At 36.8% G+C, this 24,818-nt stretch overlaps 1 protein-coding gene across 2 annotated transcripts in view; it reads right to left on the minus strand.

Annotated features, from left to right (window-relative positions):
- TTN (titin) overlaps nucleotides 1-24,818 on the minus strand; it is a 274,931-nt gene that overhangs the window by 106,386 nt on the left and 143,727 nt on the right. For both annotated transcript variants that reach the window (XM_047772981.1, XM_047772982.1), the window contains 57 exons: nucleotides 24,634-24,708; nucleotides 24,435-24,518; nucleotides 24,009-24,092; nucleotides 23,814-23,897; nucleotides 23,619-23,702; nucleotides 23,425-23,508; nucleotides 23,230-23,313; nucleotides 23,035-23,118; nucleotides 22,841-22,924; nucleotides 22,647-22,730; nucleotides 22,452-22,535; nucleotides 22,259-22,342; nucleotides 22,065-22,148; nucleotides 21,898-21,981; nucleotides 21,604-21,690; nucleotides 21,367-21,444; nucleotides 21,167-21,250; nucleotides 20,972-21,055; nucleotides 20,782-20,862; nucleotides 20,583-20,666; nucleotides 20,384-20,467; nucleotides 20,185-20,268; nucleotides 19,988-20,071; nucleotides 19,793-19,876; nucleotides 19,598-19,681; nucleotides 19,406-19,489; nucleotides 19,212-19,295; nucleotides 19,045-19,128; nucleotides 18,822-18,905; nucleotides 18,604-18,687; nucleotides 18,392-18,475; nucleotides 18,180-18,257; nucleotides 17,734-17,817; nucleotides 17,168-17,260; nucleotides 16,849-16,926; nucleotides 16,580-16,657; nucleotides 16,287-16,370; nucleotides 14,894-14,977; nucleotides 14,599-14,679; nucleotides 14,008-14,106; nucleotides 13,474-13,587; nucleotides 11,629-11,700; nucleotides 9,223-9,303; nucleotides 8,240-8,314; nucleotides 7,513-7,605; nucleotides 7,004-7,066; nucleotides 6,586-6,675; nucleotides 4,774-4,824; nucleotides 3,785-4,186; nucleotides 3,343-3,621; nucleotides 2,812-3,087; nucleotides 2,537-2,676; nucleotides 1,850-1,976; nucleotides 1,494-1,757; nucleotides 765-1,031; nucleotides 363-626; nucleotides 135-274 (listed from right to left, as the gene is read on the minus strand). In XM_047772981.1, coding sequence (XP_047628937.1) covers nucleotides 135-274; nucleotides 363-626; nucleotides 765-1,031; nucleotides 1,494-1,757; nucleotides 1,850-1,976; nucleotides 2,537-2,676; nucleotides 2,812-3,087; nucleotides 3,343-3,621; nucleotides 3,785-4,186; nucleotides 4,774-4,824; nucleotides 6,586-6,675; nucleotides 7,004-7,066; nucleotides 7,513-7,605; nucleotides 8,240-8,314; nucleotides 9,223-9,303; nucleotides 11,629-11,700; nucleotides 13,474-13,587; nucleotides 14,008-14,106; nucleotides 14,599-14,679; nucleotides 14,894-14,977; nucleotides 16,287-16,370; nucleotides 16,580-16,657; nucleotides 16,849-16,926; nucleotides 17,168-17,260; nucleotides 17,734-17,817; nucleotides 18,180-18,257; nucleotides 18,392-18,475; nucleotides 18,604-18,687; nucleotides 18,822-18,905; nucleotides 19,045-19,128; nucleotides 19,212-19,295; nucleotides 19,406-19,489; nucleotides 19,598-19,681; nucleotides 19,793-19,876; nucleotides 19,988-20,071; nucleotides 20,185-20,268; nucleotides 20,384-20,467; nucleotides 20,583-20,666; nucleotides 20,782-20,862; nucleotides 20,972-21,055; nucleotides 21,167-21,250; nucleotides 21,367-21,444; nucleotides 21,604-21,690; nucleotides 21,898-21,981; nucleotides 22,065-22,148; nucleotides 22,259-22,342; nucleotides 22,452-22,535; nucleotides 22,647-22,730; nucleotides 22,841-22,924; nucleotides 23,035-23,118; nucleotides 23,230-23,313; nucleotides 23,425-23,508; nucleotides 23,619-23,702; nucleotides 23,814-23,897; nucleotides 24,009-24,092; nucleotides 24,435-24,518; nucleotides 24,634-24,708 — 6,146 coding nt within the window. The remainder of the gene's footprint in view (nucleotides 1-134; nucleotides 275-362; nucleotides 627-764; nucleotides 1,032-1,493; nucleotides 1,758-1,849; nucleotides 1,977-2,536; nucleotides 2,677-2,811; nucleotides 3,088-3,342; nucleotides 3,622-3,784; nucleotides 4,187-4,773; nucleotides 4,825-6,585; nucleotides 6,676-7,003; nucleotides 7,067-7,512; nucleotides 7,606-8,239; nucleotides 8,315-9,222; nucleotides 9,304-11,628; nucleotides 11,701-13,473; nucleotides 13,588-14,007; nucleotides 14,107-14,598; nucleotides 14,680-14,893; nucleotides 14,978-16,286; nucleotides 16,371-16,579; nucleotides 16,658-16,848; nucleotides 16,927-17,167; nucleotides 17,261-17,733; nucleotides 17,818-18,179; nucleotides 18,258-18,391; nucleotides 18,476-18,603; nucleotides 18,688-18,821; nucleotides 18,906-19,044; nucleotides 19,129-19,211; nucleotides 19,296-19,405; nucleotides 19,490-19,597; nucleotides 19,682-19,792; nucleotides 19,877-19,987; nucleotides 20,072-20,184; nucleotides 20,269-20,383; nucleotides 20,468-20,582; nucleotides 20,667-20,781; nucleotides 20,863-20,971; nucleotides 21,056-21,166; nucleotides 21,251-21,366; nucleotides 21,445-21,603; nucleotides 21,691-21,897; nucleotides 21,982-22,064; nucleotides 22,149-22,258; nucleotides 22,343-22,451; nucleotides 22,536-22,646; nucleotides 22,731-22,840; nucleotides 22,925-23,034; nucleotides 23,119-23,229; nucleotides 23,314-23,424; nucleotides 23,509-23,618; nucleotides 23,703-23,813; nucleotides 23,898-24,008; nucleotides 24,093-24,434; nucleotides 24,519-24,633; nucleotides 24,709-24,818) is intronic.

Genomic DNA, 24,818 nt, shown 5'->3' on the forward strand with positions numbered 1-24,818 from the left:
AGAGAAAGAGGAACATCATTTTCATAACTGGTCATTTCTACAAATAATCAAGAGATTTCATACCAGAAATGCATCACCAATAACCAAAAAGCTCCCTCCCCCCTTCCCCGGGTGATCAGATCATCTTGACTTACAGGGGAAGCAGTTAAAGGCTCTCCCTTTAACTTCCACTGGCCATGCACATCTGGTTCAGAAAGTTCAATTTCAAAGCGAGCTGTTTCACCCACGAACACTTCTACTCCACGCAGAGGTTTTTCCACTTTTATTAGTCGAGCTGAAATTATACAGAGTTGTGTTAGAATGACTGAACAAATAAACCGCAGGTTCAGATAGGGTAAATTTATAAATCTGGAATGACTTACCCTCAACAGTGACATTTGCTTTTGTTTTATCTGTGCCACAGTCACACATGTATTCGCCTTTGTCTTTCAGTTCTGCCTTTTTGATTTTCAAGGTGCGGCGCAGCCCATCTGTCTTGATAGAGTGTTTGGTTGAAGGTACAATCTCTTCGCCATCTTTGAACCATTTCACTGGCACATCTTTGCTCACTTCACACTTCAGAATAATCTCATCCTTCTCTACTCCAGTCTTGTCATGTAACTTCACAGTGAAGTAGGGATCGGCCTCTGTAAAAGGCATTCGGGGGACAATCAGAAGAACATGTAAATGAAAGGGGATTAAAGAGCAATAGCTTGTAAAACATTTAACTGTCACCCACTCCCACCATGCACACTGGCACTCTGCTTAGAGTTGGTCACATTTACCTAAGACCTTCAGATTTGCTGTGGAGCTGAGGTCCTTAACCTGAGCTTTGATCTGGGATATATCATCCAGCGTCACCTCTCTCATTTCCAACTTGTGAGTTTTGCCCTCCGAGGAGATGAGCACAGTTCTGCTGTTATGGAGTTTGACATCATTTTTGAACCAGACGACATGCATTTTTTCATGAGAAAGTTCACAGACAAAAGTTGCTGTTTCACCTTCTTTTACTGTTTGATCTTCAAGAGGTGACATGAATTTCAGTCTTATACCTGCAATGCAAGGTAATGTGCTCAGAAACACAATTTACCTTTAGAAATACCCCACTCTAATCTGCCTAGTAAAAAGGATCTGGGAGTTCCCTGGTGGCTCAGTGGGTTAAGGATCCGGTGTTGTCATTGCCCTGGCTTGGGTAGCTGCTGTGGTGTGGGTTTGATCCCTGGCCTGGGATCTTCTTCATGGTGCAGGCACGGCCAAAAGAAAGAAAGAAAGAGAGAAAGAAAACCGTAAAAAAGAAAAGAATCTGTTTCCACATGGCCTTCATTTAGTCATCCTTTCAAATGGAGCTATCCTTCATTAAAAAAAGTAAGAGACTTGTTTTGATGGCAATGTGAAAATAACGTCATGGGGCCGATGGTCATTTATAGCTATTAGAACTTGCTGTTATATCTTTAAAGCCAGATATTCATGTCTCCAACTATGGGATGCTCGAATCAGATCTCACCAGCTCTTACCTGTAACAAATAATCTTGCTGATGTCTTCTTGCCCTCCACTTCAGCAGTATAGACCCCTTCATCATCAAACTGAGAATTATTGATGACAAGAATGTGTTTCTTTCCATCAGCAATGATATCAAACTTGTCAGATGCCTTGATTATATCTGGTCCTTTAGACCATATAACATTGGCCTCTCGAGTGAGGACGCATTCAAATCGAGCCTGTCGCTTTTCTGGGACCGTGACATCCTTCAGGGGCACGGCAAAGTCAAGTTCGATTTCTGAAAATCAAACATCAAGAATGAGGTTTTTCAGAATTCAGGGGGATGCAAGATGAAGTGGAGCCCACTCCATAAGTTCTAAAGGTTCATACCTTTTACTGTCAGAATGGCAGTCGTAACTGCATTAAGTGCCTGGTAAAGAACTTCACCGGCTTGGTCAAGTTTGACTTTGTGCAAAGTCAAGAAGCGTTTTCCACCATCTGCCTTAATTTCACAAGTCTGAAAAATGATAGTAGTAAACATTTGAATGAGACAATGTTTCAAATACAGATTTCTATATAGTCATAAAAATAACTACTACTACTAATAAAAATTATTGAAAAAATTATATGAAAGATTGTCTGAGCTTTCCACAAATAGTACATCAAATTTCTTCTCCTCGGAGTTCCTGTAGTGGCGCAGTGGTTAACGAATCTGACTAGGAACCATGGGGTTGCGGGTTCGGTCCCTGCCCTTGCTCAGTGGGTTGACGATCCGGCGTTGCCGTGAGCTGTGGTGTAGGTTGCAGATGTGGCTCGGATCCGGCATTGCTGTGGCTCTGGCGTAGGCCGGCGGCTACAGCTCCGATTCGACCCCTAGCCTGGGAACCTCCATATGCCGCGGGAGCGGCCTAGGAAATAGCAAAAAGACCAAAAAAAAAAAAAAAATTTTCTTCTCCTCTTTGAATTTGAGAAGCCAGCAGTAACTCCATCATTATTGAACCAAATCTGAATGTCAAACCTCATTATAGAATGTAGTTGTTTTATATGACTAACATCTTAAAATAAGAAATTACTCACAGGCGAGGGTCTAAGAAGTTCTCCCTTCAGTTTCCATTGTCCGGGAACGTCTGCCTCTGAGATTTCTGCATCAAAGCTTGCACTTTCTTTCTCATAAATGGTAACATCCTCTATTGGTTTAAGCAATTCAACTTCACGGTCTGTATTGGTAAAAGTTGAAATACCATAAAGTGTTAGACAGTCTAACAATGCTCTGTGTGTGTGTGTGTGTGTATTATTTTGCCTTAGGCAGACACAAAACTTATCTTTTAGAATAAAAGGTAAGATTTTTATACCTCCAAGTGTCAGCTTTGCAGGGTATCTTTTCCCTTCAATTTCCACTGCATATTCATCAATATCTTCTGGCACTGCATTCTTAATTTTGAGGTATAGATGATTTCCATCTTTCAGTATCTCAGTCTTATCAGTTGGTTCCAAGGGGATTTCATCATATCCTTTGAACCACTTTATGTTTGGAGTATCCTTTGCTAAAATACAGGTGAAAACAGCTGTCCCCTTGGGTTTCACATGCTGATCTCGTATGGGTTTCACCAGCCAATCCCGAATGACTTCTGCATGAAAAATGAAGTCAGAAAAAACAATTATGATCTGAACAAGTAATATAAATAACTTGCTTTGTAAATTTCAAAAAATAGAAGAAAATTCTCAAAACTGGACATAATTATTCTGCTATGATATACTGACATTCTCCCCTCTTAAATAAAGTATAAGACTGTTGATATCCTGACACTAGCAAATAAAATTCTCTCTTCTTTTTTCTTAGTGTAATAATAAGTAGAACAATTTTTTCCCAGTGGATTACTAACCTACTACTTTCACGCAGGATGAGCACTCCAGGTTGTTGGCATTTTCCACAGTAACTGTGTAGGTCCCAGCATCAGAGTCGTCTGCATCATTGATGGTTAAGGCCCGCATCAAGCCAATGATGCCAGGCACAATCTTGCCAGGTTTCTCCACCACAATCTTCCCATCCTTTCTCCAGACCACATCACGCTCTTTGTTTAACTCACAGCTCAAGTACAATGGCTGTCCTTTGACCACCGTGACTTCCTCTTCAAGTGTTTTTACAAAACGCACAGGAAGTTCTGTGGAGAATTTCAGTATTAAGAATCTGCAGAGACTTTTCAATGTTTTCAGTGAAATAAAACTTGGAAGTAAGAGATTTTGTCTAAAGAACAATAAGAGTTGCTACTGAGGTTTACTGTGTTAAGGTTTAATGTGGACCCTATTCAGAAGACTGGAGATTACCTTCAACAATAAGTTTAGCTGTGGAGGTCTTTTCCTTATTTCCCAGACGTAGGACACAGGTGTATTCGCCCGCATCAGAAAGCTGAACATCAATGATATGCAGCTTTCTGTCTTTACCATCAGCGATGAATCTGTGCTTTGGACTCTCACGGATATTGCTACCATCCTTCATCCAGCTTGTAATTGCAGTGGAGGGGGAGACCAAGCACTCAAAGATTGCAGAAGAGCCAACCGACTCTGCTTCCGTCAGGACAATGTCTTGGATTTCTTTCACGAACTTCAGTGGCACAGCCTTTAGCTGGTAGGTGAACGGGGCTTCATCAGGCGGTTTCTCTCCACCACTTCCAGGTCTTAACTTTTTCCTTTCAGCCTCTATTGGTGAAGGAGTCTTTTTGGCTACACCTAATACAAGATACAATTAAACATTGCATTAGCATTTCTCTAAGGGTCAGAAAGTGCATATGTGGCTGCTTGCTGCTAAAACCAGTGGTAGAGCAACTAGGAGATAAGAAAAGAAAATTAAAAGACTAGGCAAATGAAAGGTCAACTGAATTTCCTTTCTTTCAGACAGGAAAATAAGATGGTCTAAGGAATCCATGAATAATGAATGCTCTTCATTTTCTCAAGTTTTAAAGCCAAATATATAATGTCCAGATTAACATCTAATTATTTTATGTCATGTATATACATCAAGTATATGAAGAACGAAAATAGAAACTTCTGTGGTTCATCATGCTAAAGTATATATGTTTTATACACACACACACACACGCACATACACACACATATATATATTACCCACTTGAATAATATTAGAGGTGTATTAGTTGCAATATCAGAAGACATACTAGTTTTAGCAGACTCAATTAGGAATATAAAGATTGTTGGAAATTTTGAATCCCCCCCGCCCTTGAATATAAAGTTTCCCTTAAATATAATGGTTCCCAGAGTGAAAGATTACAGTTCAAGTACAGGGAGATAAATCTTACCTTTGATGGGACCTTTTGGCTTGGCAGCCTCCTCTTTAGGTGCTTTGGCTTCTGCAATAAAAAGGAAACTTGGCATTTAAACAATTTTCAGACTATTTCATGCTTAGTAGTAAAGCATACATGGGTGAGCCATAGTCTTTATTATAAATATTAATGTATACATAAAAATTGGAATTATTTATATGGCTCCTAGGGAGAATATTTTGATATTTCCAAGAAGGCATATTCTGAGAATGATGTGACCAAGCTAAACTGCTAGTATATTTAGACTAAGAAATTTTTTTCAGCAAGTGTCTTTATTCTTCTCCCATTTCTGGAAGGCTTACTCCTGTCTTGTGAGTGACATGTAGTTTCTGTTTATGTATGTGCTGGTGATGGGAACCAAGGAGATGCATTTTTGTCAACAAGGAATCAATGTAGGCAAAAGGGAAAATGACCCACAAGTTACTAAGAGCCTTTCTTTATGAAGCTGGGCAGACAAATCCAGAGAAATAGAAGCAGTGTACATGCTACAAATAAATGTATGCACTCCTTTGAAGATTTCCCTTAATTAGCAGAACCAAGATAGTTCCTACACTTAAAGAGATTAGTTCCATCAACACAGGGGCAGGATAAACTGTGGAACCAATTCTGTATGTCAGGCTCTGGGCACCTGAGAAAAGCTGTATTTTTACCCATACTCAATTAGCTCACTCGTGGTTATTGTCTTTTTGTGAACTAATAAAAGGTATCACATAGAAATCATAAAAGGTTAAAAGTAAGAATAATGCCCAAATCATAAATGTCAGTGACAAAATTTATATAAATATTAAAATATTAAATAAAATATTAAAATTAAACTACAAAAGAACATAATATATTATCTTATGTCATTAAACACAATAAAAACCCAAATATTTCTATAGAACTTTGTCCCAAACACTGTGCTAAGTGTTTTGCATATATTTAATCATTATAACAATCCTAGTAGACAGATATTAATTATTATTTTGATTCTATAATCTAGGAAATTAAAATTTAAAGAGATGAAGGAAGTAGCCAGAGCTCAAATAGTTGGGACGTGTAATTATCAGTGATCAATACACATCAAATCATTTTTGGTTTTAAGATTATTACCTAGTGATGAGCTACTAATAGTTTATGTACAACTAATAAGAAATTTTGTACGTGCGGTAGCTATGTCACTTAGTACATTTAAAAAATTATTATTGATCTATATAATAGTTCTTATGTAGATAATAGTCTTACATAGATTAGATTTAAAGAACTATGCAGACCTCTTTCTTTTTATTGTGGTAAAATATACATAGCATAAAATTCACTATTTAACCACTTTCAGGTGAATAATTCAGTTTCATCTAAGTACATTCACAATATTATGCAACCATCAATACTATCCATTTCTCGAACTTTTTCATTATCCCAAGTGCAATCTTTTTAAAAAACAAGAAATGATTCTTACAGGGCGCATGGGAAATTTGAATCTCCGTGGGGTTCCTGTATGTATACCCTTAGGGGTATCTGTTTATTAGTTTTCATCAGGGTTGAACGTATTCATTACTTAATCTCAAAGGCATATAAAGAAGTGGTGTTTTGTAGGAATGTACATTCCAATCAAAATAAAATATGCACTTGTGGGTGAGAGATTAGGTTGGTAAAGGATATCAGATGAAGAAAATGTAACCAAGAGTTTCTGAACTCCTACAATTGAAATGATGCCTATGTTTCAACAAAAAGAGGGCTTAAGTTTTAGTGAAGTTTTTATTAAGCTACCAAAACAAATAAACAAAAAGAAAACTACAGAATAAATACCTGCTTTCTTTCCAACTACTGGCACCGTCACTGGGGCAGCGATGGGGGCTGGTGGGGGCTCCACAGGAGGTGGTTTGATTACTTTCACTTCTGTAGAAAGATGTCCTTGCATTAATATAGCCATTTGTCATTTCCCAAAACCTTATTTGAGGGCTTTGTCTTCTGACATAACTTTAAAATCTCCTAATAACCAGTTTTATCGAGAACAATGTATTCTAACTACAATAAAATCTATATACAATAGTCTATTTGAATATATTTAACATATTATTAAAATACAACAGTATAATCTATAATATATTGCAACATTAGAAATCTGATGCATGTGGACTTTTACTCTGTTTTTCATATTAACTATATATGATTTGTATGAAACATGAAGGAATATGCTGTTGATACTGAGGATAAGCTTGCCTACCTGGTTCAGGCTTTGGTTTTGGTTCAGGTCCAGGGAGAGGTATTGCTGGCTTAATTTCAGGCACTAAAACAATGCACAGCAATAAGTAGGTGATCACAGTATTTTTGAAGTTTTTCACAATGTCAAAAAAAAAAAAACGGAGCAGATTTAACATATCTTAGAAGATATTAGAATTTATACACATATAGTCACCAAATCAAATATTTGATCCAAGTTTATTTTGCATTTTAAACAAAATACTTGGAAAACATAGTAAGGTAATTTTACTGTATTCATCTTATTGCCCTTAAATACAGTTTTCTTGGTGTTTAAAACTTAGTGATTCATTTAACAAACGGTAGGCCTGAGGCAATTGCACATGAGAGTGAAATGGTAAAGAAAATTAAGCTGGATGAGATGAGCAGATCAAGGTATGTGTCCAAATCTTAATGTCAGTCTAATGATATTTTAGGTGACACATATTTGCTCTTTCAGAGACAAGTAAGTAATAAAGTGCCAGGAAAGTGTACCTTTTGTTGGTTCAGGAACTTTCCTTTCCCTTTTGGGAACAGCAGCTGGAGGTGCTTCAACCTCTTCAACAGCTTTTGGAGGTGGTTCTGGCACTTTAAGATAATAAGATTATTTTCTATGTTATTTTAGAATTTCAAATCCTTAGAAATCAACAGTAATAATAAGATCAAACCCTTTTTCAAAAGCTCTGTTGATGGCTTAAACAAAACCCTTATATTCTATCAATTAACTTCCCTTTTCTCTTCTTGACTCTGCTTCAGTTTATTTTTCTTTCTCTTATTTCACCCACTTGCCTCCCAACCCCATCAGCTCTTTCTAAATCACTTCTGAAATAGTTCCAAATGCACTCTTTGGGAATAGGCTAATGGTAAAAATTAGCCCACTTAAAAGCCCCCAAATTTTACGAAACATTTCTGACACCCTCCCATGAAGATATTTTGCAGCCGACTTGGTTATTTCACAACCATTCTTACTGGAAAACTTAAGTGGCATAATAATAATAGTAATAATGATGATGATGAAATGCAGGGAAATGCATGAATGGATTTGAGAACTACTATGAAGATATTTAAACAGAAAGCAGACAATGGAAAACATAGACTATGTCACAGATGAAATATGAAGCTACATTTACATTTAACTCCATTTATGTTTACAAGATAAACCTTTTGTTAACTGTCCATTTCATCAAAAGATAATTTCACAAATTGTTACTGAGATTCCTACCTGCAGGTTTTTTAATTTTTTCTAGTTTTTTAGGTTCTACTTTAGGTTCTTCTTCTTCAGGTCTCTTTCTTAGAACTTAAAAGACAAAAAGGTTTATATGTAAACCAAGACAAACTAATGAAGATGTTGAATAAGCTTGACAAATGCAAATAATGTACAAAGCAAGGAAAATGAAAAGCATGCGACCTAGTGCACCTGGAAACTGACATTTACAGTAAAAATGCTTTTTTAAAAAAGATAAAAAGGTTGTTTATGTTAATTCAAATAGTACTCAGTTACTTTATATCTGTGTAGGTAGACTGTTCAGAGACAAATCTGTGGCAGAAGTGATCCAGACACAAAATGAATAATTTGAGTAGCAGCAATTCAATGTTATGATTTAATGAGAAGTATTTAAATAAGTATAAAGTTTACTTAGGTGGAGCTAGCCAAAGAAATGTAGCCTAGAAATGAGAATTAAATGTGAAGAAAATGTTGACTTGATTCTTCATTTGAATATCTTGCTTTTAATTCTTTAATATTTTATTAGTAGAAAGAAATGTTCAGTTTTTAGAAAATGTTATTTATTAGTTAGTTGTGGTGATCCTGTGTCACACTTTAAAACTTAATGGTGAGTTTAGACTTACATAGTTTGGCTCAATTTAGAGTATTTAATAGGTTTAGTGTTTTTTAACTACATAATTTGATTATGAAAATGGCAGTTATGGCCATTGTTATTAGTTTATAAATTAATGTTATCAATTTAGTTATGTCTATTAATGTTATAAAGATACTGTGAATGCTTACAAAATTTCCACTTTCATTTTAAAAAGATATGGAAATGTGATCACATTCTTGATTTTCAATGCAATACAAATGAATTTGATAAGTTAGGAATCTAATTAAAAGAAAACCAAATGATGGAAACATTTTGTAAGCTTTCAAGTCTTTTTTTTTTCTTTTTGTATATTTGAAGGTGATGTAATAGTTAAAAAATACTATACCGCTTTTGAGAACAACTTCTTCCTTTGGTTCGGGTTTAGGTTCAGGAAGTAATTTGCGAACTTTCTTTTCACCTCCAGGCACTTAAAAGAATATGATTTTAAATTTTGAAGTGAATTCACATAAAAAAGTAAATTTCAACAAGAAAACTACCTCTTTTTAAAACTAGTTAACTATAATGCATTAAGTAATAGTTTTTGTTCCATATGAATATCAATTTTAAAGCAAATAATACATTTCAAATTATGTCCTCTGCAAACATCCATATAACCTTGTCATGAAATTCAATTGCATTAACTGCAGGCAAATATATTCATTCATCTTGAGTGTAGAAGATGTTATTCTATATTGACTTTATGAATCTTTGATCGAATACAGGGTTCTGGACAACATCTTTGCCCCAATCTGCAATTGCAGACTGTCCAAATCTACCCTAGTATCTGACTGTTAATTACAGTAGGTGTCAGTGATGTCACTCAGTCTTTTCTACTGATGAGATAAGAAAGTCAAAGGATCTGGATTATGAACTTGATTTTGGAAAAGGGTGTATCTCATTTTCTTGAGAAGCATCCTTTCTTAATGTCCCCGTTTTGAAATAATACTAACCTACAACTGTAGAACCATAGAATTTGAAAGCTGGTATTGGAGATTATTTTTAATGAATAAGAACATGTTCTTGAATTTAGACTAAAAGGGACCCAAGGAATTCCAAATAAATTCTCTCATGCACCTTCAGTGACTACTGGGCATGGCAGATGATGTTTTCATATGGAGCAGCCTCCTATTATACTATAGCTCTCATAGATTTAAATGGGGAAAAAAAGAGAGAAACAGCCCCTGAATACTAAACCACTTTACCTCTCTACTGATGTCAATTAATATCTAATTTAAGGAACTATTTATTTGTATCATGTAACATTATATTTGTTCACGCATATACAAACTAAATTCTTAGTTCTATAAAATTTTCTATTCGATACTTTAAACACAACATTGCAATTCAGAATAGTTTCTGTTTTCTGTGATAAAGATAACCATGCCTAACCCTTACTTCAAATTGTAAACATACAGAAGGCAAGAATGTAAATATTTCATTTTAGACAATGATTTTTACTATTAAGTAAAATTTCACAGTTAAGCATTAATTTTTTTTAATCCATGATAAAGTGTGCTGATCTTTAATACTATTTTAGAGTTACCAATATTCATTTTTTTTTTGGCCATGCCTGCAGTATGAAAAAGTTCCCAGGCCTGGGATCAAACCCACACCACAGCAGTGACCCAAGCCACAGCAGTGACAACACCAGATCCTTAACCTGCTGGGCTACTAGGGAACTCCCGAGTTACCAATATTCTTAATGTAAACTATTTTCATTGATCAAACTGGAGAGACACCTATGCATTTAATTAACATAGGTTGGGATGCCGTAATATACATTACTTATCTAATGGATATAGTAAAAATATAACTTTGCATTTTTTTTCCATATTATTATTTTATTTTTAAGATCTTACTGACATTTGAGGCTCAGGTGCAGAACACAGCATTGTGGTGACTTTTTAAAGTCATTATATCTCATTATATGTCATTTTAATATTTGAGTGACTGTAATAATCCTTTCAAGTTAACACCCATAGTTAACATTATTTTATAATCTCCATTTTATAAATCAGGAAATGTATATTTAGATGGATGATTTTTCCAGGATTCCAGAGTGAATCAAGAACAGATTAGACTTCTGAGTCTAGATGTGTTGATTACTTAAACAGAAACCGATACTCACTATACCTATTACAAAATTAACAATTTTATTTTTAATGTTTTCTTGAACTTTATCACTCATTGTTTTCAGGGTCTGTATTTGGAAAGGGAAAAATGTTGTTTAATGAGAAAGAAGTTTTGAAAAAAAAAATGACCTGTAGTGATAGTGAAATTTCCCTACAACATGAGATCTGTACTCCTGAAAGAAGAATGTCTTGGAGAGAAGAAAGTGATAGGAAAGCCACAAGGAAATACCTGTGAAACATCAGTGCTTATAACACTAGCTAAAATATTGTTGTTCAGGGGAAATTCCAAAGCTTTCTCCTACTGACTTGCAGGATTTTAACCTAAGATGTATCCTGCTATTAACTTCAGCTAACCAGTAAAAATTGATACTTGTGAGTTTAAGAAAGTGTAAGAAGACATATGGAGATGAGACAAAGAAAACAACACCTTTCCATGAACATATGAAATTGATGGGAGACAAAAAAGCAACACTCATGAGCCGGACCATAAAAGCTATAAAAATACAAGAAATCAATGACACCACTCTGATTACTTAAAAAAGAAGATTTTAAAAAACAGGAAGAGCAAGGAATTGGATGAGGGGATACAGCATATGAGCATTTTCTAGACTGTGAAATACCTTTCAGAGGTGTAAGCTCCACTTTTTCTGGAACTTTCTCAGGCTTTTCAGGAACTTTCTTCTTTGAAACAGCTTTAAAGAATATGATCTTACTTTTATTATTTGTATATTTAACTTGATATAAAGCAAATTATTAAATACCTGCTCCAAGAATCAAAACCAAGCTTTGCTTAAAACCCCAAAGCATTAATAACAACAGCCAAGAACAGCCACCAAAGAACATACAAGAAGCGTTCAAACCATGAAAACAGATTGCAGTTTTACTCCAAAGTTGAGTAGTAAGTTAAGGTTTGGCTGAGAAGGAAGATAATTTTTGTTCTTTGCAGGAGAAGGAATTTTTTCTTTGTATATAAATTTTACATGAAGGGAAATGCATTTAAGTGTGTGTCCTCCTGGAATATCAATTGACAAATGGGTAGCCTTTTAAAAAGGGCCTACTTTTTCTGTGTCTTGCTTGAAATGCCAGACGCACCCACTACAGGCTAGGAGGGTTGTAGAGAGGCAAGAATCAGTAGAAACAAGTCTTACCATGGATGATTCTGGCTTTTGTATATGTGTAGGTGAGTGTGGGAAAAGTGTTCACCTGCGATTACATCTAGATTATTTTAGATTGGAAAATCTCATGACATCACACCACAAATAAGACAACATATTATAAAAATAAAAACAGGAGTTCCCGTCGTGGCGCAGTGGTTAACGAATCTGACTAGGAACCATGAGGTTGCGGGTTCGGTCCCTGCCCTTGCTCAGTGGGTTAAGGGTCCGGCGTTGCCGTGACCTGTGGTGTAGGTTGCAGACGCGGCTCGGATCCCGCGTTGCTGTGGCTCTGGTGTAGGCCGGTGGCTACAGCTCCAAACGGACCCCTAGCCTGGGAATCTCCATATGCCGCGGGAGCGGCCCAAGAAATAGCAAAATAAATAAATAAATAAATAAAATAAAAATAAAAATAAAAAAATAAAAACACATTTTGCTAGTTTATTTCAGCTTTTAAAGACACCATTTAAAAAATAATATCGAGTCAAATTAAGAATCAATTCAAAGAAAAATCTAAATGCAAAGAGAATGAAGGGAAGTTTAATAATGGGAAGGGATGCTGGGTATCAAGTGTATCTATAACCGCTCTCTCTGGCTATGCTAAGGACGACCACACAACATAACTGGGCTTTTATTAAGTTGCAAAAGAAAAAAAGTGGGGAAGCAGATCGTCTGTATGCTTTCCTTCCATGGTATATGAACACATCTGCTATCAGTGGCCATAAATATATTACTTATAGTTTTTCTTAAAGCATATGTAATTCTTTAAGAGCCCAGACTTTTGCATAAGTTTGTTTCTGAAATATTAAAAATATCTTGCAAAGTTTCTCTTTTTTCTTTTTTTCTTTTTGCCTGTGCCCATGCACGTGGAAGTTCCCAGGCCAGGGATTGAACCCTGTGCCAACAGCAGCAACCTGAGCCACAGCAGTAACAATGCCAGATCCTTAGCACACTGAGCCACCAGGGAACTCCTTGCAAATTTTTCTTATATATTCCACATGCACATGATCCCAAAGATATACCCAGCAACTAGACTTTAGAATCAGAAAATCCTTTCATCCCACTCTGCATGAGAGTTAGTTGGCCAGCCCCTAGATCCATGTGGCCAGGATGAATGGTGTACTTTCTGACAGTTGGGTCACAAGGCACACAAGCGCAGCATAAAATACAGGTCTTTATGCAATTCTCACAGCTTGATCATGTCTGAAAGTACACGCTTTTAAAACACATTTCTTGCAAGCACCACTTCAGATGGCTGGATAGAAGTTTGAAGCAGGTTAATAAAACTTTGGAAGTGCCTTTTTTTTATACCTTTAAGTTGGAATATTTTCTCTTTCACATCTTCCTTAGGTGGTGCAGGAGGAGGAGGTGGGGGCCTTGGTTTGAGTTTTGGCTTCTCAATAACCTTCTTTTCAGGTTCAGGTTCTTAAAAGAGTATTTTAGGAGTGTTAGTATATGGATATGTTAATTGGTATGTGGATATACAGTATATTCAGTAGAAGCTTATGAAGTAAAAAGTTTGCTCTTTTGGATACATAATACTGATGTCCAACATAAAACATAAAAATATCCAACATAAAACATGAGAATATCAATACCATACACAGATGAGACATACAGCACAGACACTAATAAAAACAGAGGAAGCATCCATCTAAGCCACATAGATGTGAAATAAATAGTACAAATGACATGAATACATAAGACTGAGATGCACATTTAAGACAGAATATCTTACACACACCTGCAAAGAGACCTACTACTGTACATGTGAACAACATAAGACATGTATATATCAAGATGAAGAATATAGTGATGAAGATTTAAGTCCAATGAACTGAATACCTTGTATTGGTATTTCTTCTGGTTGTGGTTCAGGTTCAGGTTCAGGTTCAGGTTCAGGTTCAGGTTCTTCTGGCTTAACATACTTTTCAATTTCACGTTCTTTAAAGAATGTTGACACAGGATAATAAATTCTAATGTTCTTCACAAAGACTCAGAAATTTCACACAGATGCAAAGATTACAGTCACAAAACAAAAATACACAATTACACATTCACTTACATAGAAAGAGGTAAGATTTCTGTTTTCTTATACTCAAGCTTTCTATTAACTACTTTATTTGATGTTTGTCGATTGCAAATGAGATGATTTTTAAAATCTGATGTTGGGTTATCACTTGAGGATCCAATGCATGATTCCAATTTTGCCTCAGTAAACTATCTTTTGGAATTTATAATTACCATCAAGAATAATCCAAGATTCTACTTCAAAAAGAGTATAATGATTTGAAAAATGAAGCAGTCAAACATGTGCTGGAATGCTTTCATAGATAATTTCAAGAGGGAATGTTACCCAATAAATACTTTTGTATTTCTAACAGTTTTCAAGAGACTATAAAAATTATACATATATATATATATATATATGTATACCTTCAACGGGGGGAGTCACTTTTCTACCAATGGTTATGGCTGCTCTTTCTTCATATGTTATTTCCTCAGGAGACTCTTCAACTTAAAAGCACAATGTTTTATGTTAGGCTGAATTCAGAGTAGAATACTACAACATATCAACTTAATTACACACTATGACAAATTCTTCAGAGGATTTCAAAATACCAGTAACTTCACTACATAAGACAGACAACAAATAAATACAAAAGACCCAACTACAACCAAAGCAAGATCATCGAAGATGACTGTCGTCTTTCCAAGAGCAGCCATGTACCTTGGACAGGTGGAGCTTCCGGTTCTTCAGGGACAGGAATGGATACTTCCTTTTCTGTGATGATTTCCTTGGGAGCTTCAGGCACTTTAAAGATATTGATTTTGTTTACAATTAAGAATTTAGAAGATATGCAAGATTCTGCAAAAAGCAGGCAAAGAACAGTGGGAAAGAACTTCATCTTATAAGACTTAGTGGGGCAATGGCTTTGGAGGCATGGCACCCTTTTGGACATTCCAATTTTATGAATGAGTCTTCGCAGACTTCTTCATTTACGTCTCTTCCTCTGTGCGCTCTTAAATGTAGATGTCTCCACTGATGATCTAAATTTGACGCTTTAAAAAATTGCCTCTACATTCTTTAAGTAATCACTCCTACACTCTCAACTCTCATTTCCATGTGGATGACTTCTAGATCTACTTCTCTAGCCATGATCTCTTTCTTTAGTTCCAGATGCATATTCCCAACTGCCAGACTTGAAAAGTGAAAAATATATTTACTATCCTCTTTCTAACATCAGTTTGGGGATCCAGTGAACCCCATGGCCTACTTCATGGCCATGGGATTCATTGGATCGTGACCTACTTCTCATGATCTGATTCAATTCTTAAAATTATCTTAGGCTCCTCTATTTCCCTAGTTGCTTTTCTGTTTGTTTTTTTCAGGGCTGCACTCATGGCATAGGGAGGTTCCCAGGCTAGGAGTCAAATCGGAGCTATAGCCATTGACCTATACCACAGCCACAGCCACACCAGATCCAAGCTATGTCTGCAACCTACACCACACCTCATGGCAATGCTGGATCCTTAACCCACTGAGAGATCCAGGGATGAACCTGTGTCCTCATGGATACTAGTCAGATTCGTTTCTGCTGAGCCACCATGGGAACGCCTCCTAATTGCTTAGATCATAGACACCAACCCAATCTTCACCTCTCTTAAATCCAATCTCCTTTTCCATTTCTATCACTAGAGATCTTGTCCAACTTTTGAAGACCTTAAGTAGCTACAGTGGCTCTTTTTATCATCATCATCTTCTAAGAGTTTAAACTGTGGCCAGTTTTCTGAAGCCCAACTTCTATTAATTTATATACCTGCTTCGAAACCTCTGAAGCTTCCAGTTGCCCACAGATTAAAGTATGTGCCTTATACTGGACTTCAAAGAACTCCAAAATATAACTGTCATCTTTCTATTCAGTTTTATCTCTTAGAATAGGCTAGATTTCTTCTGCTTGTCTGTCTCATTTTCTCTCTCTGCTTTCATTATTTTCCCTTTTTTTCTATAAAATTTGTTTTTATAATAAACTTATACTTGAGTATTTTTTGCTATAAGAACTATTATCAAAATGCTCAGATAGCATTCAGAGAAATATCTACTTTTTCTTCATGGTAGGTACCTTTTTCTCGACGGACTTCTGGTTTTTTGGTAACAGGCTCTGGTTCTTTCTTTACTGGAACAAGCTTCTTGGGCAGCTCAGACACTTTGAAGATATTAGTTTTATTTTAAAAAGAGTATTTAAAGACATTGAAAAAATGTTAAGAATAAATAAACTATATTTAATAGAGCAGCATTAAAATTAATGAAAGCAAAACAAAGACATTTTTGTCCCTAGCAATGAAGACTTATTGGATTTCACTTTAAGACATCAGAGTACTTAAAAAATTACGATGTCAGTGGTGATGTGAATACCTTTAACTTCTGGTATTTCTGGCTTCTTGACAGTCGGGACTTTCTTCACTGGGACAACTTTCTTCGTCATCTCAGGTACTTTAAAGATATTAGTAGCATTTAATAATATAAAATCGTAAGATGAAATATGTATACATTAATTTGGCAAGTCTGTTCAGAACTGTAACATACAGATGACAATTAAACACATAATACAGCACAATACAAAATAAGCAAAGAATATCAAATTTTAGACAGCATATGAAAATGAAATATTTTATTGTAAGTACCTTTAGGAGGTGGAGCTTCTGGTTTTTTGATGACAGGAACTTTCTTCTCTGGAACAATCTTCTTGGGTTCTTCAGGTACTTGAAAGATAGGAATTTCTTTTAGAGTCAGAGGATTACAGTGAAAAGTTTAATGCTCTGAATGCGTAAAAAAGATCACTCTTTGTTATGCGTATTGTAAAATTCTGTAGGATCAAAGTTTTGTGTGTGCAATTGACTTTTGTAACGAGATAGAAGACTGAGATTTTACCTTAAATAAGATATAGAACAGACATAAAAATCAAATGATGTATTTTCCCATTCCGTGGATCTGGTCTTATACCTGCTGGTGGTGGTGGGGCTTCTGGTTCCTCCTCTTCTACAACAGGAACTGGCTCTTCCTCTTCAGGAACAATTTCCTCAGGTTCTTCATATACTTTAAAGGTACAGTTAATTTTAATTGAATGTGTAGAACAACATTTGAAAATGCACAAAATGTGAAACACAATAAACACTAATCTTGATTTCTTCCCTTATTTCTATTAATATTTTCTCTTATTTTTGTTAAGATGAAATCCCTCTTGTTTGCACTGATTTCTGTTTCTATGGATTTGAATGCTTGAAAAGCCCTTTTGGTGTTTAATGTCATTTATAGTCATTAATTCTCCCATCCTACTTTGTGTGTCCATTGGATAAACTTTGTTTAACACAGCTTATGATGCCCTGTGTAGATGCCACTGACTGATAATCTCAAATAGATCTGAGATTGGAGCTAATTAAGAATAATGAAGTAACAAAATAACTAAAGGACAGAAAATGACCAAGAGGTACTGAATTAGAAAAGAAGTGGAACAAGGCATAATTAGAAATAGTCACACGTGGTAAGCTCATAAATGGTCTTACGTGTACCTTCTGGAGGAGGAGACTCTACTTTCTTGGGAACAGGAACAGCTGGTTTTTCTTCTAAGACAGGTATCTTTGGTACCTCTGGCACTTAAAAGATATTAGTTAGTTTTACTTCTGGGTAGCCAAGAAGTACATGAAATTTACATCATATCTAGTCCACATCTAGTTCAAATAACACTGGGACAGATCCAAAGATTTACACTTAGGCTAGTGATCTATTCTTGGATCCACAGATGTTAGTAAACTCTTCTAATACTTATAACAGAGGAAGCGGTGTTTTAAAAAAATAAATGATGTTATTAAAAAAATTTAAAACTCTAAATATCCAGTACAGTAGGTTTGTAGTTGTTACTGTAAGATGAATGACAAACAAAAGGGTTTCCTAGAGTAAGTGACTTTTTAGACCAAGAGTGAGCACTTTTCTACAGAATCTCATCAGTGACATGTACCTTTAGGTGGTGGGACTTCAGGCTTTGGAGGAACAGCTACTTTCTTTTCTGGAACAACTTCTTTTGGAACTTCAGGCACTTTTAAAGATATTAGTATTGTAACGTTATGAAGAATCAATTGTAAACATTCATTACATTTACACAGAACAAAACACTTTTTAAGAGTTGGAGGCTGTAACCACCTCCCTTAAATAGTGGACAGTCACAGGTACCTTTGGCAGGTGGGACTTCTGGTTTTTTGGGAACCACTGGAGGCACTTTCTTTTCAGGAACAACTTCCTTGGGCACCTCAGGCACTTTAAAAGATATTAGTGGTTTTTATCTCATTGTTTCAATGACATTCAGAAATCATCAAGCTGAGCAGAGGAACACAGCAATTTAAAGACAGACAATTTTCTGTAGGAAGTAGTGCAGTGAAAAATACCTTTCACTGGTGGTGGTTCAGGCTTTTTGGCAATGACGGCAGGTGGTTTCTTTTCTGGGACAGGTTTCTTAGGTGGCACAGTCACTAAAGATATTAGAATTTATGTTGTAGAATCAGTGAAGAAGAGTGAGAAACAAGAGAAAAGTTCACAATGCCCAGAATGTTCAGGACGAGAAGGGCTAAGATTTGGCTAGGGCAGCCTAGTGGCTGGCCAGTACCTTTTGGAGGAGGAGTGGGCTCTGGCTCTTCCACAGCTTCAGCTGGAGGCTCTTCTGGGACAATTTCCTCAGGCTCCTCGTGCACTTTAAAGACAAGCTCATTTGTAATGCTGGAATTGACTAAAGTATATGAAATAACTTTGCAAAAAGATTTTTACTGCACTAAGAAGAGAGTTTTTCTTTCTTTTTCTTTTTTTTAAAAGTTTGGGAGTTTCATGATTACCTGCAGGGGGAGGACTTTCTGGTTTGGGAGGAATAACTTCAGGCACTTTCTTTTCTGGGACAGCTGCCTTTGGCACCTCCGGTACTGTAGAGAGATTAGTATTTTCATGATTAGACAGAGTAAAAACAGGCAGACAGTGTCAAACACAGCAACATAGAGGTGGCTACCTTTGGCTGGTGGGACTTCTGGCTTTTTAGGAGGCATTGCAGGTACTTTCTTTTCAGGCACAACTTCCTTGGGAGCCTCAGGCACTTAAAAGATATTAGTAAAATTACATTCAGTACTTGTGAGAGCACTGAAACAAGAATTTTCAAGAGCAAAAGAGTTATACCTTTTTAGGCCTAAGGTTCATGACAAATACCTGTAACAGGTGGGACTTCTGGCTTTTTAGGAGGCATCACCGGCACTTTCTTTTCAGGGACAACTTCCTTGGGAGCCTCAGGCACTTAAAAGATATTAGTAAATTTACATTTAGGAATTATGAGACCATTGGAACAAATATTTTCAAGAGCAGAAGAGGTGTCTTTTTCAGCCTAAGATCAGTGACAAATACCTTTAGCAGGCAGAGCTTCTGGCTTTTTAGGAGGTGCCACTGGTGCTTTCTTTTCAGGGACAACTTCCTTGGGAGCCTCGGGCACTTAAAAGATATTAGTACGATTATATTTAGGAGCTATGAGACCACTAGAACAAAATATTTTCAAGAGCAGAAGAGTTGTATCTTCTTTAACCTAAGATCCAGGACAGATACCTGTAACAGGTGGGACTTCTGGCTTTTTAGGAGGTGCCACTGGTGCTTCCTTTTCAGGGACAACTTCCTTGGGAGCCTCGGGCACTTAAAAGATATTAGTAAATTTACATTTAGGTGTTATGAGACCAATGGAACAAAATATTTTCAAAATCAAAAGAGTTTTATCCTCATAAATCTAAGGTGAATGACAGGTACCTGTAATAGATGGGACTTCTGGCTTTTTAGGAGGTGCCACTGGTGCTTTCTTTTCAGGGATAATTTCTTGAGGTACTTCAGGCACTTAAAAGATATTAATGGTTTTACACATAGGCTAAAGAGATCAATGGACTAAAAGTATTTCCAAGAGCAGAGGAGACAATTTCTTTTGTAAAATAAAGACTTGTGAAAAATACCTGAAACTAGTGGGGCTTCTGGTTTTTTGGACGGTGCCTTTGGAACTTTCTTTTCTGGAATAACTTCTTGGGGAACTTCAGGCACTTGAAAGATATTAGTAGTTTTACAGTTAGGTTAGTGAAGAGCAATGGACTAAAATCATTCTTAAGAACTGAAGAGAAATTTCTTCTGCAGAATGATGTCTGTGCCAACATGTACCTGTGACAGGTGGGGCTTCTGGCTTTTTAGGTGGTGCCTTGGGAACCTTCTTTTCTGCAATAACTTCTTGGGGAACTTCAGGCACTTGAAAGATATTAGTAATTTTACACTTCAGTTAACAAAAGGCAATAGATTAAAACTGTTTTCAGTAACAGAACGTGTAGTTCTTCTGCAGAATGATGTCTGGGCCAACATGTACCTGCGATAGGTGGGGTTTCCAGCTTTTTAGGTAGTGCTTTGGGAACTTTCTTTTCTGGGACAACTTCTTGGGGAACTTCAGGCACTTGAAAGATATTAGTAGTTTTACAGTTAGGTTAGGGAAGAGCAATGGACTGAAATCATTCTCAAAAACTGAAGAGAAATTTCTTCTGCAGAATGATGTCTGGACCAACATGTACCTGTAACAGGTGCGGCTTCTGGTTTTTTGGGTGGTGCCTTGGGAACCTCTTCTGGAATAACTTCATGAGCAGCTTCAGGCACTTGAAAGATATTAGTAGTTTTACAGTTAGGTTAGTAAAAAGCAATGGATAAAATCATTCTCAAGAATTGAAATTTCTTCAGTAGAATGATGTCTGGGCCAAGATGTACCTGTGACAGGCGGGACTTCTGGTTTTTTGGGTGGTGCCTTGGGAACTTTCTTTTCTGGGACAACTTCTTGGGGAACTTCCAGTACTTGAAAGATATTAGTAGTTTTACATTTCAGTTAACAAGGGGCAATAGACTAAAACTACTTTTAATAGCAGAAGAGAAAGTTCTTCAGAATGATGTCAGGCCAAGATGTACCTGTGACAGGCGGGACTTCTGGTTTTTTGGGTGGTGCCTTGGGAACTTTCTTTTCTGGGACAACTTCTTGAGCAGCTTCAGGCACTTGAAAGATATTAGTAGTTTTAGAATTTAGGAAGAGTGGAGGCATATATTACAATGATTGTGAAGATGACAAGACAATATACATTTTTACTTAACAGAGCAGTGGGAATAAATACCTTCAGCAGGTGGGACTTCTAGTTTTTTGGGTACAGCCACTTTCTTTTCGGGTACAGTTTCTTTAGGAACTTCAGGCACTTTGAAGATATTAGTATCTTTTAGTTAGAAACTATAAAGTGGGAATATCGATAACACATTTACCCAAGCAAATATCATTTATGAACTGTTGGACATTTCTAAGTACACTTTTCCCAGCCCCCTGACACAGGTGACCAACAACATGGAAAGATAAATACCTTTAGGAGGTGGAACTTCTGGCTTTTTAGGAGGAGCCACAGGCACTTTCTTTTCAGGGATGACTTCCTTTGGCGGCACCTCAGGCACTTCAAAAATATTGGTAATTTGTGTTTAGAAAAGGTGAAAATAATTAGTGACTATATCATGCAATCATACACCAGGATATTTTGGATAATTGCTGACACTTTTTTCTTTACAATTATGTCAGCTTTATGCAGTGGGATTTACACATGTAAAATTTCTAGCTAAAATCGCAATTATTTTTCTCTCCAGTATGTTAGCATTGACATTACCTGCAGGGGGAGGACTTTCTGGTTTGGGAGGAATAACTTCAGGCACCTTCTTTTCTGGGACAGCTGCCTTTGGCACCTCCGGTACTGTAGAGAGATTAGTATTTTCATGATTAGACAGAGTAAAAACAGGCAGACAGTGTCAAACACAGCAACATAGAGGTGGCTACCTTTGGCTGGTGGGACTTCTGGCTTTTTAGGAGGCATCACCGGCACTTTCTTTTCAGGCACAACTTCCTTGGGAGCCTCAGGCACTTAAAAGATATTAGTACAATTACATTCAGTACTTGTGAGAGCACTGAAACAAGAATTTTCAAGAGCAAAAGAGTTATACCTTTTTAGGCCTAAGGTTCATGACAAATACCTGTAACAGGTGGGACTTCTGGCTTTTTAGGAGGCATCACCGGCACTTTCTTTTCAGGGACAACTTCCTTGGGAGCCTCGGGCACTTAAAAGATATTAGTAAATTTACATTTAGGAATTATGAGACCATTGGAACAAATGTTTTCAAGGACAGAAGAATTACGTCTTTTTAGTCTATGATCAGTGACAGATACCTTTAGCAGGCGGAGCTTCTGGCTTTTTAGGAGGTGCCACTGGTGCTTTCTTTTCAGGGACAACTTCCTTGGGCGCCTCGGGCACTTAAAAGATATTAGTGCAATTATATTTATGAGTTATGAGACCACTAGAACAAAATATTTTCAAGAGCAGAAGAGTTACGTCTTTTTCAGCCTAAGATCCAGGACAGATACCTGTAACAGGTGGGACTTCTGGCTTTTTAGGAGGTGCCACTGGTGCTTTCTTTTCAGGGACAACTTCCTTGGGAGCCTCGGGCACTTAAAAGATATTAGTACAATTATATTTAGGAGTTATGAGACCATTGGAACAAATATTTTCAAGAGAAGAAGAGTTGTATCTTCTTTAACCTAAGATCCAGGACAGATACCTGTAACAGGTGGGACTTCTGGCTTTTTAGGAGGTGCCACTGGTGCTTCCTTTTCAGGGACAACTTCCTTGGGAGCCTCGGGCACTTAAAAGATATTAGTAAATTTACATTTAGGAGTTATGAGACCATTGGAACAAATATTTTTAAGGACAGAAGAATTATGTATTTTTCAGCCTAAGATCAGTGACAGATACCTTTAGCAGGTGGGACTTCTGGCTTTTTAGGAGGTGCCACTGGTGCTTTCTTTTCAGGGACAACTTCCTTGGGAGCCTCAGGCACTTAAAAGATATTAGTACGATTATATTTAGGAGCTATGAGACCACTAGAACAAAATATTTTCAAGAGCAGAAGAGTTGTATCTTCTTTAACCTAAGATCCAGGACAGATACCTGTAACAGGTGGGACTTCTGGCTTTTTAGGAGGTGCCACTGGTGCTTCCTTTTCAGGGACAACTTCCTTGGGCGCCTCGGGCACTTAAAAGATATTAGTGCAATTATATTTATGAGTTATGAGACCACTAGAACAAAATATTTTCAAGAGCAGAAGAGTTACGTCTTTTTCAGCCTAAGATCCAGGACAGATACCTGTAACAGGTGGGACTTCTGGCTTTTTAGGAGGTGCCACTGGTGCTTTCTTTTCAGGGACAACTTCCTTGGGAGCCTCGGGCACTTAAAAGATATTAGTACAATTATATTTAGGAGTTATGAGACCATTGGAACAAATATTTTCAAGAGAAGAAGAGTTGTATCTTCTTTAACCTAAGATCCAGGACAGATACCTGTAACAGGTGGGACTTCTGGCTTTTTAGGAGGTGCCACTGGTGCTTCCTTTTCAGGGACAACTTCCTTGGGAGCCTCGGGCACTTAAAAGATATTAGTAAATTTACATTTAGGAGTTATGAGGACCATTGGAACAAATATTTTTAAGGACAGAAGAATTATGTATTTTTCAGCCTAAGATCAGTGACAGATACCTTTAGCAGGTGGGACTTCTGGCTTTTTAGGAGGTGCCACTGGTGCTTTCTTTTCAGGGACAACTTCCTTGGGAGCCTCAGGCACTTAAAAGATATTAGTACGATTATATTTAGGAGCTATAAGACCACTAGAACAAAATATTTTCAAGAGAAGAAGAGTTGTATCTTCTTTAACCTAAGATCCAGGACAGATACCTGTAACAGGTGGGACTTCTGGCTTTTTAGGAGGTGCCCTTGGCACTTTCTTTTCAGGGAGGACCTCTGTGGAAGCCTCAGGTGCTTTGAAGATATTAGTAAATTTACATTTGAGTCACAAGGATCAACACAGACAAGAATCACATTTACACAGCAAAAGCATTTCAAGGCTAGCCAGGTGGTTCCTTCCACAGCCCTCCCTAACCTATCATGAGGGGCTGTTAGGATGTAACTTTGACAGACACAACTTCAGGTTTTGGGGGAGGATGAACTCTCTTTTCACAGACAACTTCTTTGGGAGTCTCAGGAACTTTAAAGATATTAATATTTTTATGTTTAGGAGGGACAAGAATTAATACAAGTAGGAAACACATTTATACAGGAAAAGGCATTTTCCCAAACTTCCAAGCTTCCAGCAACTTATACCTTCATCGGGAAGGACTTCAGTCTTTTTGTGACGAACCACATATGTTTTCTTTTCAGAGACAATTTCTTGGGGAGCTTCGGGTACTTTAAGAAATTAGTATTTTAACATTTAGTGTTGTGAAGATCAGTAGGAACAGCAAAATATTTTCAAGACTACAAAAGCTATTTCTTCTTGAACTTGAGGGCATGGAACTTGTACCTTTAAATGATGGAGGTTCTCTTTTTTTGGAAGGAACTTGTTTTGCAGGAACACCATCTTGAGCAGCTTCAGGCACTTTAAAGATATTAGTATTTCACATTTAGGAGTTAAAACAATTAATGACAACAGTAACCACAATTAGCAAATGTAGTTTTCTAGAACTCTTTTCTCTGCCTATTCTTCTT

This window comes from Phacochoerus africanus, chromosome 3, assembly GCF_016906955.1.
Source record: "Phacochoerus africanus isolate WHEZ1 chromosome 3, ROS_Pafr_v1, whole genome shotgun sequence".
NCBI lineage: Eukaryota > Metazoa > Chordata > Mammalia > Artiodactyla > Suidae > Phacochoerus > Phacochoerus africanus.